We start from the raw sequence: 14,001 nt of genomic DNA, 5'->3' as shown, positions 1-14,001 counted from the left end.
AAAAGTTCAGAAGAAGAAAGGGTTTTGAGGAAAAGATAGTTAGTTCAGTTTTGGACATGTTGCATTTAAGATTTCTGTGGCACATCCAGTTCAAGATATCTATTAGGCAGTTGGAGATAGGAGACCGAAGACTGGGAGAGAGATTAGAGCTGGACAAGTAGATCTGAGAATTATATGCATAGAGGTGATAATTGAATTCATAGGAGCTGATGAGAACACCAAGTGAAATCATATAGAGGGAGATGGGAAGAGGGCCCGGGACAAAGCCCTGTGGGAAGGGAATACCCATAGTTAGCAGGCTTGGATGAAGATCAAGCAAAGGAGATTGAGAAGGACCAGTCAAATAGGTGGGAAAACCAGGAGGCAGTAGTCTCAAATACCAGGAGGCAGTAGTCTCAAATACCTACAGAGAGGTCAAGAAGAATGAGGATTGAGAAAAGGCCATTAAGATTGGCAGTTAAGAGATCATTAATTACTTTGGAGAGAGAAGTTTTGGTGGAATAATGAGGTCAGAAACCAGACTATCTAGAGTTAAGAGTAATAAAAGAAAAGTAAGTGGAGGCCTTCTCCAGGAGTTTAGCCACAAAGAGAGAAAAGGTTGGGGAAAATTGTTAAGTGGCTATTGGAGATGGATGGATCAAGATTGGGCTTTTTGAGGATAGGCAATAGGGAAGCACCCAGCAGAAAAAGTGAGATTAAAGATAAGTGAAAGATTGAGGGTGATATGGGGGCAATCTGCTAGAGAAACAGGCTAGTGTTGGGAAGTTACTCCTGAGCGTCTTGTTGATTAGCTGTTATTTTCTGTTTCCTGATTCATATCTCTTTTTTGTTAATATTCAGGATTCACTTGATTTATTTTTTTCTGCATTTTAGAAGGTAGTTATTGAATATATTTGGGGAATACACAGATGATAGGATATATATTTATTAAAATGATATGTGTAAGAAGTATGTAACTAGTTTCATATATATGACAACATTGGGGGTCCCTTTCTAATAATAACTTTTAAAATTCAAATATAATTTTAATTTTAGCATTTGACTTTTAACTATCTCAATCCTATTTGAATTAGAATCTAGCTTCATTAGCTCTATCATAATTGGGTAACTCTCAATGTAGAATGTTTATAGAAATATTTGTGATAGGGCATGGTATCCAGGTGATAGCAGAAATGGTTAGTGATATTATAAGCTTCCACTGACCCAGTTCATTATATAGATTTGGAGTATAAGTGTGTTTAATGTGAATGCTATAAAGTATACTAACTTAAATACTTAAATATGTCTTAGAAATAGCTCTTGTGTTGAAATACAGCAATATTTTAAGAAAGTTTTATGTACTTTATTTTTCCTTCATTTGTAATGTAGGTGAGTGCATCACGACAAAATGTTGAAGATGCAGAGGATGCAGAGGAAATGGCTGTTCAAACTAATAATGGGACAGATACAGTAGAAAGATTATTTAATATGGTCAGTTTGTATTACTAAAATGAAACTTAAAATATAAGCTGTCAGATGAAAGTATTTGTATAGATTCTCTCTTGTGATGTTGATGGAGAAAACTTAGTCATTCGTCTCTTGAATGAAAACAGCATAGTCTGTTTTACAGGCAATTCCTTATTACATACAAACATGGCTCTGGCTAGCTTACTGCTTTTGCCAGCTATTATTACCTGTTAACAGATCAACTATGTTTTTTTTTTAATTTGAGTGCAAAATTGTATGTTTAAATTTAACTATTGCTGCTCCAGTCTGGGAGAGGATTTTATTCTGGAACCAGTAACAGTTTATGGTGGACCAATTGTAAAGCACATAAATTGCTTTTACTATTGTTTTGCATAATTTAGAACATGTATAATTTCTTTAGTTTGAATGCTTTTATCCATGCAGACTACAATATCTTCCATATCTTAGTTTCCATTAGTTACTGTGTCTAAAATATTTTTCACTTGGTGGTCAGCTTTTTGTTGAAGAGTCTCTCAGTACCTAATTAGCCTGACCCACATATGATGGCTCTTACTGAGCTTGTGTTCAGCTTTTTCATCTTGAACTGTTGGAGCTCACGTTCTACTTGCATAACTTTTGAGAACTCAATGTCATCTCTCTATCATCATGAGACATTAGAGTAGGACTTGTAGTGGAAATTACTTCTATCTTATACATTACTTAATTTAGCATAGGGTTTTTTTTTCTTTCTTGATTTTTGTGGAAAACTTAATTGCGTTCCATTTAACAGGATGAAGATGAAGAGACTAACGATGAAACAAAAGATATTTCTGGAAAAAGCGATCAAATGGCACATCCCGTAGCTGAACGTTTAGATATTCTTTTGTCCTTACTCTTTTCCTACCTAAAAGATGTGTGCTATAAAAACGGTAATACAAAAAGATATCTCAGTATTACATATGCATAGAGGTTGGTCATTTTTATCCAGAGATTTGAATTATTTTGAAGCTGCTTGATATTTTTTCATGATAGTATAATAACCTTCACTTAGTGCCTTAGCTGTGATGAACATATCATGGAAAGCCCTAATCTATAAACGTGACTTAGATGTGTCATCCATCACTAAACTAAAATTGTACATGAGAGTAAACCCTCATATGGATGAAACAAACCTGTGCTGTTTGCTAATACTGTGTTTTTGTCAAAGACCTCTTTTCTGCATATCTTTATGTAATCACATAATTTGGGGTTTTTTTATGTGATTAATTATGGTAATTTTTTCCTAATGTTGTACTTGGCATAAATCCAATATGGTCATAGTAATTTATACATTTTGCTAGAGTTTAACAAGTATTTTGTTTCAGTATTTATTAATAATATTAATATACAGCTCTTTTTCTGAATATTCTCTTTTAGATAGAATAAATACTGGTAGGTGAAAATAAACTGGCATTATTAGACATGACTGTTATGAGTCATAGGTAATTTGTCTTATTGGTTGTAGTCTAATTGATGAGGATGTTTCTTAATATTGAAAATTATGTACTTTGCTGTTTTCAAATTTTTTATTCTCAATTTTTCCTTTTAATTATCTTTTGAAGCTGAAAAGTTATGTTTACCTTGTAGGTGAGATTGATGTCAACAAAACAAAAGACTTGTATCGAGATTTATTAGGAATTTTTGACAAGCTGGTGTTGCCAACCCACGCCTCCTGTCATACACAGTTTTTTATGTTTTACCTCTGTAGCTTTAAATTGGTAAGTAGAAATACCATTTTAAAACCTTACTTTTTTCTTTCCCTTTAACTGAAAATGAGGGGATAATTTTGAAACCTCTTCTTGGTAAAAGAAACTTAGATAAACCTACTTTCATCGTAGGGATTTGCAGAAGCGTTTTTGGAACATCTTTGGAAAAAATTGCAGAATCCAAATAATCCTGCCGTCCTCAGGCAAGCTGCTGGAAATTATATTGGCAGTCTCTTGGCAAGAGCTAAATTTGTTCCCATCATGTAAGTAATTTTATGCATGCATTTTAATGTTACGCTTTTTAAAGACCAAGATTACTGATCCAGAGATTTGGGAGTTGTCTGCATACAGCTAATAATTCAATCCATGGACTCTAATGAAATCACTAAGAGAGGTTTTAGACAAAGAAGAGCTGAGGGCCAAGGAGAGAGCCTTGGAATTCCTGTGATTTGGGGCAGGACATGGATGATGATCCAGGAAGGAGACTTGAGGAGGAGTAAACTGACCAGCAAGAGCGAGAGAGTGTGTGAGTGAGTGTGAGAGTGTGAGTGTAGTGTCCTGAATGCTAGGAAAGGAGAAAGTGCCCAAAGAAGGGCTGTATCAGAAGCTGTGAAGAACTTAGGATGGATAACAACAGGGAAAAGGCTGGTGACTTTGGTGAAAAGAGCCCTTTCTGAACTAATTCAACTGAGTCAAAAGCCAGATAACATGGGATTCAAAATTATGGCCCAAGTGAGGAAAGGGAGACAACTTAGAGTATGTAACTGAATCATGAAAGGAAGAGAGGCAGAGGTGGGATTTTGCAAGGCACAGGACAGAGAAGTGCATCATTTGATTAGGGTTCCCACCCTTAGAGTCTTCTGAAGATAGAGGGTGGTGTGTTAGTTATCTATTAAATTCTAAAGACAAGACCAGTGTCTTAGTCGATAAATTCTTGGGGATTGGGTCCCCAAGGGCCTGTCTGAACTTACATCTGGGCCAGTTCCTTTGCTTCCTCCCAACGATTCTCCACTCTTCACTGGACTTGGTATCTGATACTCCAGCCCTGCTGGCAAGAGATTTGAGGTCTGAACATCAGTGATTATAGAGGGCTAGGGCACTGTTGCTTTTCTCATGTGGGTTGGTGAAGTTGTGCTCTTGTACATACATGGCAGTAGGTTTAGGCTCACTAGTAATAGAGGGCTAGAACATTGTTTCAGTGATCACAACAGAGGAACAGTGGATTCTAGAAGGAGGCCTCCAGACTTAGTCTCAGGGAGAAACTGAGGCAAGGCCAGCTTACTTTCGGGGAGAAATAATCAACTCATTTCCTGGAGTGGCAGCACTTACACCATTGCCTCTTGCTTTTCTGGCTCTTCTGTATCCATGGATAGGACTTGAAACCTGCTAACTTTTTTCATATTTAGTGCTAACAGGGGGTTATGAAGTGTCTGATATTGGTCTTATTTTTTAGAGTCAGTCATTTTATAAAGTAAATAAAATTTGCTTATTAAATTGAAACTTTTCTTTTCTCTAGCACTGTAAAAGCATGCCTAGACCTTTTGGTTAACTGGCTGCATGTCTACCTTGATAACCAGGATGCAGGAACAAAAGCTTTCTGTGATATAGCTCTTCATGGACCATTTTATTCAGCATGTCAGGCTGTGTTTTACACTTTTGTTTTTCGACATAAACAACTTTTAGATGGAAACTTAAGGAAAGGTAAGTATATTAGGGCACACAAGGGATTTATTATGTTTATTACATTACATTGGCTTGCACTTACTGTCTTTTGTGTTACTATTGTCATTTGAAACTTGTTGTTATTCCCTCAGTTTAACCAAATTTTATCTTCAAATACAGTTGAAAACTTAATAAATCATTATTTACAGTATTGTTTTTGTTTCAGTGACTTCTGTAATTGTTTCTAGTTTAAATAATCTATGAGAAGCTTGTTTGTTAACTATATTATAAATGAAAACAACTTCTAGTATAATTTAATAAATATAATTTAATTATATTTATCCATGTGGCTGTGATTCCACTAATTTTGAAGGACGTTTTTCTGTAGTTAGGAGAAAAAAGGAATTTTATGTTTGTGGAGGGCAAGGCTTTAGAGATGCTGACCAGCATTAAGAGCATTTGTGCTTCTTTTCCTGAGTAGCTGAGATTATTATGCTAATAAAGGTACATTTTTTTGTCCTGAGGCGTTCTCTTATTTACCTTTCATTTTATCAGAATACTTGTCATACAACATACCTGGACAGATGGCTAAAGGGAGCCTACCTTTTAAAAGAAGTGTGGTAGCTTAGCAGCTAATTTGGAAGGAATTCTAAGACCTTTGGCCATGCTAATTGTTTAAAAAAAAAAGTTTGATAAAACACATTTTATTGATATAATAAAATGCTGATGATAATAGCTAGCATTTATATAACGCCTACCATGTGACAGGCACTGTGCTAAATGTTTACAAATATTATCTCATTTGATCCTCACAACAACCCAGAGAGGTAGGCACTATTATTTCCCCCATTTTTCAATTAAGGAAACTGAGACAAACAGGTTAAGTGATTTGCACAGGGTCACATTTTTTTATTTTTATGTCACTGACATTTCCCAGTATATGTCCCCCTTTCCAGAGATCACTGTCTTGCAAAAAAAAAAAAAAAAGAATAGAGAAGGAAAAACATCTGCAAAATTAACCCCACATTGGAAGAAAACTGATGATATATTCATTATTTTATGCCTGTGGGCCACCCCTCACTCCCCTCTCCCCACTACATCTCTGTCTTCAGATTAGGGAAGGCATTCTCAGGAATATATTCTTAATGATACTATAGATTACTTAAACAATGACTCACTTTTTGCACTCAAGTAATTTTCAGCACGTCATTGGTTCCCATAGTAATCTGTTACATGATCTTTTCTCATTTTGTACTGTTTAAATTTTGTGACACAGAATTGTGGCTTATAAAATTACTTATCAGCATTACCTTGAGGCATTATGGTATAGTGAATAGGGAAGAGTCAGAAAGACTCAACTTTGACACATACTTGGCTATGTGACTCTGGGCAAGTCATTTAATGTCCCCAGACAGTTAAGACTATGTGTTTTTTGCATTGGCAGTTATCTGTCTATACCAGTGAAATCAGAGGTCCTATCAGGGGAAAAAAAAAAAGCACCTTACATTTGTATAGTACTTTACAATTTCCAGGGTACTTTTACATACAGTATCTCATTTGATAATGACATTGTATTCTTTGTAATATGGCAGGCACAAAAAGGGAGCCTTTTTTGTGGGCAGCTAGGGAGTGAAGTGGATAGATTACCAAGTCAGGAATTTCTGGCTTAGTGGGCAAGTCACTTAACCCTGTTTGCCTCAGTTTCCTCATTTGTAAAATGAGCTAGAGAAGGAAATGGCAAGCTACTCCAGTGTCTGCCAAGAAAACCTCAAATAGGGGTCATGAAGAGTAAGACATGACTAAAAAAGATGAATGAACAACAGCAAATTATGTTGTGGTCTTTCTAAACTATAAATGAAGCTTTAAAAAATCTGAAAATTAAACATTTATGGAGAAGCCGTGTATATAAAAATGAATAAAAAACAGTTAAAATTCTCAAGACCTGTCCATTTTATGTGTGAAAAATTGTTTTGAGAATAGTCAAAAAACTTAATTTTTTTCATGCTATCACATTAATTTGAAGAATTTCTAGATTTTTAATGGCAGTTAAACAGATATTTTCTGTATGTATATTCAATAGATCTGGAACTGGAAGGGACCTTAGAAGTCATCTAGTTCAAACCTCATTTTACAGAGGAAAGGAGGGAGGCCCATGGAGTCTGAATGACTCAGGAGCCAAACCCAGATCTTCCCACATGCTAAATCTAGTTCTTATCCTCTATGGGTTGTTGTGCCAACACCTGGCATTTAAATTTTAGTCATTGGAAATAAAATGATCATTTATTTCTAGCTTTGAATCTTGTATATGTTCTTAAACTGTTAACTGAGCTTTTTTTTTTTTTTTTTTGGTTAACAAAGGCTTGGCTTATCTACAGAGTTTAAATTTTGAGCGCATAGTTATGTCTCAGCTAAATCCTTTGAAGATTTGCCTCCCTTCTGTAGTTAACTTATTTGCTGCCATTACAAGGTAAGTTGTTTGGGCGTAATTTTTTAAAATTGGAGGATATATAAATGTAATTTTCATTTTAGATCAATTCATCAATCATTTATTATCTGCCATGTTCTAGGCACAGGGGTTACAAAGACAGAAATGAAACAGTCCATGCGCTCAAGGAATTTATTTTCTACTGAGGATACAGTGTGTACACAAATAAACACAAAATCATTTGGGGAAAGGGTTCTAATAACTGAGTGAATTAAGAAAGGCCTCAAAAAAAAAAGGCCTCTTGTGGGAGATGTCCATTAAGACTTGAAGGGAGCTAGGATCTCCAAGAGGAGGAAGGGAGAGAGTTATGGGCATAAGGGACAAAAAGCACAGAAAAGATAGGTGGAATTCCTTATACAGGAAACTGAACACTTAAGTATAAAATAACTTTTAATTTTATGCTTGTTTTCAAATGAATTTTTTTTGTTGTTTTACTGTATGTTAATATATTGTAGCATTATGTGGTAAGCAAAATTCAGTATTTATTTTTACCCATTGAATTCTATAAGGCCAGGTAGAGTGATTCCACTATGCTAACAAATGTATCTGTTTGATTTTCTGAAGGAAATACCAGTTAGTGTTTTGTTACACTATTATTGAGAGGAACAACCGGCAGATGCTGCCAGTTCTTAGAAATACTGCAGGAGGCGGTTCGGTACAGACCTGCACCAATCCACTTGACACATTCTTCCCCTTTGATCCTTGTGTTCTCAAGAGGTAAGCGCTTGCTTTAAAATTTGAAGTTTAAGTGGAATAAATGCTTATTTGGGACAAAGTTCATCTTTCGAAGTTTGCATTTTAAAAAATATTTAATGACCTCCTACCGTAAACCTTGGATGAAGAGGGTATGGGTGTGGGTGTGAATTATGAATTTATATGAAGCCGTCACCATTTATAAAGTGCTCTAATAACTTTTGAGGTAGAAAGTGTTCTTTTACCAAAGAGGAAACTGAAGCTTAAAGAGGTTGTCACGTTTCGGTGGGACCATAATTAGTTGATGTCAAAACTCAAACTTAAATGCCAATAAGCCTTTTGAAGGCCAAAGCAAATGCTTATTTTTTTATCCTTTTATTTTTGTCTTGTGTTCCCTGTACCTCGCCCAGAACTTTTGCACATAGTAGGCACTTAATAAATATCTGTTTAATTTTAATTTCTTAGATAGTGTTTCTTCTAGGTTGTTAGTTTCTAAAGAAACTTTGAAATAAATTCCTCAAAGCTATTGAACCTGGCTCTTTCTGTTTAAAAAAAAAATTGTATTTTTCTTTCATAGTACTTTTAGGACTCATTTCCTTACTTTGACACCTGATCTGATCTTTAATAAATTCTAACCTTTGGCATCTCGGGATTACTTGCCCTGTGGTTTGTTTCTTTTTAGTGCTCACTCAGAGGGATTGGGATATGTGGGTTCCTACTGCTACTGCTAGAAGACCCCCCAGTCTAGATAGTCACTGAATTTTATATGACCTATTGGTAGTTTTCTGTGAGCCTCCATATGGTAAAAAAGGACAAGCCTTATATAGGGAGTGTTCCTTATTAAGTTCTTGCATTGGTTATTAACTGTACCATATGTGGTATATATCCTTTTTATTTATTTAGTAGTAACTGCGCTGGATTTGGATACAAACAACCTACTTCTAACACTTTGAACCATTTCACTTATCGAGCCACATTGACCTTCCTTAACTTCAGTTTCCTCATTAAATAGGGAGAATGCTTCCAGGATTGTTTTATAGATCAAATGACATGTTGCATCTGGAAGCACTTTGGAAATTGTAACATTTTCTGATTAAATTTTCCTGAGTTAGTTGATTTTTCCTTTTCCTATTTGTGGTACTCTAGGAAAATTCAAATTTTGCTTTTAAAATGATGTTATTTATAGTACCTTCCTATGAAGCACTTGATAACTGTCCAAAAGTAATTAACAAAGTTCTTCTACCTTAACTCTGTCTTTTACCCTAATAAGAACCTAATTTGAGATTAGTAGTTTTCCCAGATATTAGAAGAATCCCCAAGGAGATAAGTTATTTTCCTTTAAATACTATTCATTGTTTTAGATCCCTCTTTTGCTTGTTTGTTACTGTATAGGACAAACACAGTTCAGATATTCTGATTCTAGTAAACCACCAAGTCAGCCGTAACTTCCTTTTTTATGTATGAAAAACAGCGCATATTACCTACTTGCTCCTTATTACTATCTAATCTAGGAAAACTCTCTTGGGTTCTGGGCTCCCAGACCCCAAATCTTAGATGAATGAATTCCTAGTAATTTCATTTATATCAAATAACAGACTTATGTAAAATACATACATATTTGTATTTCCCCCCACCCCCGACATAATCTAAACAAGCAATGGCAGCATAAAAAAGGATAACTCAGAATTCTTCAATTTAACATTTAGCTTTTTTTGTGCCTCTTGTGTCTAGGTCCAAAATATTGAAACAATTTAACTTGAAAATGAGAAGCATCTTTGAATGATAGAATTTCATTGTTCTTTAACTAGGTATACTTATTGCCAAAAGTGTTTAATGTGATCTTGAAAGATTGAAAACCTAATTATCAGTTTTTATGCTTATCTTTTGTTTTTATATCACCTAAATTTCTCCCAGTATCTCTCCCTTTTCCCAGAGAGCCCATTTTATATAACAAATAAGAAAAAAAAAGTCATTAGAACCCATCAAATACATCAAAAAAAGTCTAAAAATATATGCAGTTGTTTCACATTTAAGGCCTTCCCACCTCTAAAAAAGAAGGGTGGCTAGGGTGTCTGCTTATATCTCTTCTTTTATGCCATACTTTTTCTTTGTAATTTTGCAGCGTTCACTCTTGGTTGTCTTGTAGGGGTTGTTCTTTCCAATTACGGTTGTGTATATTTTCTTGTCTCTGCTACTTTACTCTGCATCTTTTCGTGGAAGTCTTTGCATGTTTCTTTCTGATCACATTCATGTACTACGATTTGTTTAGCCATTTCCAATTGATAAGCATCTACTCTGTTTTCAGTTCTTTGCTGTTACCAAAAATACTACCATGAATATTTTAGAATATATTAAACTTTTCTTTCTGTCTTTGACCTCTTTGGCATATATTTCTAAAAGTAGAAACTCCTGGTCAAAGGTCATGGATATTTTAGTCAGTTTCTTAGCATAATTTTCAAATTACTTTTCCAGCATGGTTGGATCAATTCACTACCAGTAGTGAATTAAATATTTTTCCATAGCCCCTCCAACATTGACTGCTTCCCATCTTTGTCAGTTTTTCAAGAATGAGGTGAATCTCAAAGTTGTTTCTGTTTTCATTTCTCTTATTATTATTGATTTGGAGCATTCTTATGATTTATAGTTTGCAATTTTTTTTAGAAATGTTTATCATGTTCTTTGACCATTTATCCATTGGGGGAGTGGTTCTTGGTCTTACATATTTGTGTTTGTTCTCCATACATGTTGGGTAACAGACCCCTATCAGAGATATTTGATGCAAATGTTTTGAAATGTGATTTAATCAATAATTTTTGTTAATAGATCCAAAAAAGTCATTGATCCCATTTATCAATCATGGGAAGATTTGAGTGCTGAAGAACTTCAGGAGTTTAAGAAACCTGTTGAAAAGGTAATTTTCTGATTTACCATTTACTTGTAACCTAGTTATCAATATTAATAGACTTGGCCAAATTTATTTTAAGTTTATTACTGCTTTTACAAAGTTCACTTATTAACAGTTCACTGTATTCTTTTCAATGGAAATTTGTCATTAGAGTTTGATGAAGTGTACCAGTTTTATCCCTGATTATGGGGAAATGGAGGGTTAAATAAGACATGAATTTAGATACATTTAAAATGTTCTCATAGTTTTTGTTTTTGTAAAAATCCCAATAACTGTCCTTTGCCATCCAGTTATCTTTATGTTGACATTTGTGCCAGCAGTTGGGTAAATTAATCTTATGGTCATTTAGAAATAAATCTCTTGAAGGGATAAATCAGTAGGCAGTCTTAGAACATATCAGCTAGTATATCATCACAGAACTAGGTGATCATCCTATACTGTATCATTCTTCTGCAATTTCATAGTTTCAGTGACCATCTCTGCCTTCCTTAGAATTTTTGCCTTCTTTGGAGTCTTCATTCACATTATGAAACTTGAGTCGGTGTGCTTGTTTCCATACCTAATAATTATGATAATATGCTGCAAAGAACATAAGATCTTGTTGATACAGGTATTCGCTCCATTGGTACTAATGGAAATCTTACCTTGTTCTCCTATAGTTTCTCCACATGGGAGCCATTCCTCTTCTAGACTTTTTTATTTTCCAGTTATTAGGACAGCAGTCAGGTTTTCCATTTGTTGTTTCCTGATCTGTCCACACGTTTGACCCACCTCCTTTTCCTATCATGTTTCCTCGATGACATACCTTATGCCACTGCTTCTGCATAAGTTATCCTTGGAAATATTCTACAGCCTACTTGTTCCCACCATATGTCTTTTCATATTGAATCATTTACAACTTTGATTCAGAACCATATGTCATTTTCTGGAGAATGTTTGTGTTCTGAAGAATTTTTATACTTGGATTGTTAAAAGCAACCTACAATCCAGCTCATTTTCTTCCTCCTGTTAAGTGCTGGACTCCAGTAACTGTCCAGCTACAGTGCCTGTCCCAGATAAATGTATTTACATGTAACAGTGTCATCCAATTGTATGTCATGGTCTGGACAAAAGGCATTTTTCATTCATTTAGTTTTTCCTATAAAGATTGTTAAATCTATTTGTTTTGAGCAATAATGGATCTCACTGAGGAGCCCCTGTAGTATTCTGGGCTTGATATAACCCATGAAACAAAATATCTTTATATTATTATCTCTCTTTACTTAACTATTTGTTGAAAAGGACTGTATCATGAGGATTTTGAATTTTGGCTTTCTTTTAGGGTCTTTCACTAGATCATTTAATTAGCTTTTTAATGAGAAATTTCTAAATTGCTTATTTTCTCCTTGCCCTATATTGATTACTTAGTGTTAAACTCCTAGATAGGGTTTTGTTTTTTGTTTTTTGTTTTTCATTGTAACATCTTTTGGGAAAGAGAAAAGTTTTATTGGTGTTTTTTTGTTTTACAGGGAACAATAGAAGATGAAGATGATGACTTTTTGAAAGGTGAAGTGCCACAGAATGACACTATGATTGGAATTACACCAAGTTCTTTTGAGTCGAGTTTTCGGAGCCCATCAAGCAGTGTAGGGTCTCCACAAGCCACATACATATTGGACCAGCCCCTGTGATGACAAGAATGAATAACTGAAGAGACGTTTCCCCTAAAAAAAAAACCAACAAGAAACCCAGACTTTTAATACCAAGTTTCATAGGTTATGGAAGTTGAATTTAACTCAACCATTGACATACCTCAGGCATCCTGGTTTCAAGTTAAATTTTAAATAGTTTCCAGACTGATGATTTTTTTTAGCATAAGTTCTAGAAAAAGTTGAATGAGTATCATGTGCAATATTTTATAATATAGTTTATTATTGTAATTTTGCAGAGTTTTCATTTAATGTATAAAACTTTTATATGTTACATCTTTTATAATGTAATTATTATGAAAGTTCTAATACACATATAATCCCATTTTATTTAATAGCATTTTAACAGAAACTTCTGCTTGTCAGTGCTATTTTCATATTCTAGTAATAGCCCTACATTTTCAGTGCTTTATTTATGTGGTTTCAACAAAATATCCTATATAATAGATTCTTTCACAAGTCTCTATCCATATTTCAAGTCAGTCTTTGTAACTAGAACATTTTTGCTTTGCTTCAGTGTTTATTTTCTGTTGTAAATAAATAAGCATCATTGCTTATTTATTTACTAGGATCCATTATGCTTGGATCTCAGTGTAGTGGAAATAATAGGGAAAGAGGGAGGTTGTTGAAAATAGTCTGGGATAATAAAAGCTGGAAGAGGGGTCAGGGGATACTGCAGGATCTGATCTTGTGGGTTGAGGGGAGGGAAAATGGTAGAGCTAGGAAGGCAGAATTTTCTTACTTTATGCAAACAATCAGGTTAAAAAAAAGATACACTGTACAGAAATTGTATTAGGTTTCCATTTGAATGGAATTAAGATTTACAAAAGTTGTTTTGATATCTTTTCAAATCTATCAACATGGAATTTTACCTTACATTTTTCAGGAGTGTTATGTTTTGAAACGGTACTGCCAATTTACAGTAGTATTAGAACAAATTAGTTTTGCATAAACATATGGCAGTGGTAATGTTCACATTTTGATATTCAACATCTAAAATTGAGAGAAAAATATTTCCATGTCTTTTATTTGACCTATTAGTTGTGAAGATTTGTTAGGAAAAAAATGAGGTTGTTAACTGAATTATAAATCTTATTCTTAGAAGTTATTATCATCTTAAATATACCAAGTCTTCCAGGTAACGCTGTCTTTGGTGTTGGTGCTGATGGAACAACTTACAGCTTTTACAAAAAGAACCTTTTGAACACTTCTGTAACTAAATCCCCCTTGGATATAAGGCAGTTCAGCCTTATTGTGAATTCCACAATGTAATAATTAATGTCTTTTCAATATTTGTGTATTTTATCTTAGTTTTTTAAGTGTATATATAATTTTTTTCTTATGAGGATATAAAAAGCATTACATGTGTTTTTGTTG

The 14,001-nt window shown here is 34.2% G+C and overlaps 1 protein-coding gene across 2 annotated transcripts in view; it reads left to right on the top strand.

Annotated features, from left to right (window-relative positions):
- The window catches only part of RRN3 (RRN3 homolog, RNA polymerase I transcription factor), a 30,559-nt gene extending 16,558 nt beyond the window's left edge, over positions 1-14,001 (top strand). For both annotated transcript variants that reach the window (XM_027838999.1, XM_027839000.1), the window contains exons 10-18: positions 1,369-1,470; positions 2,237-2,375; positions 3,073-3,203; positions 3,324-3,454; positions 4,708-4,892; positions 7,212-7,320; positions 7,903-8,055; positions 10,855-10,942; positions 12,445-14,001. In XM_027838999.1, coding sequence (XP_027694800.1) covers positions 1,369-1,470; positions 2,237-2,375; positions 3,073-3,203; positions 3,324-3,454; positions 4,708-4,892; positions 7,212-7,320; positions 7,903-8,055; positions 10,855-10,942; positions 12,445-12,606 — 1,200 coding nt within the window. In that variant the 3' untranslated portion in view covers positions 12,607-14,001. The remainder of the gene's footprint in view (positions 1-1,368; positions 1,471-2,236; positions 2,376-3,072; positions 3,204-3,323; positions 3,455-4,707; positions 4,893-7,211; positions 7,321-7,902; positions 8,056-10,854; positions 10,943-12,444) is intronic.

Source organism: Vombatus ursinus, unplaced genomic scaffold (assembly GCF_900497805.2).
Source record: "Vombatus ursinus unplaced genomic scaffold, bare-nosed wombat genome assembly UNPS02014832.1, whole genome shotgun sequence".
Lineage (NCBI taxonomy): Eukaryota > Metazoa > Chordata > Mammalia > Diprotodontia > Vombatidae > Vombatus > Vombatus ursinus.
Note: the sequence above shows the minus strand (reverse complement) of the source record. Positions and strands in the feature narration are given on the sequence as shown.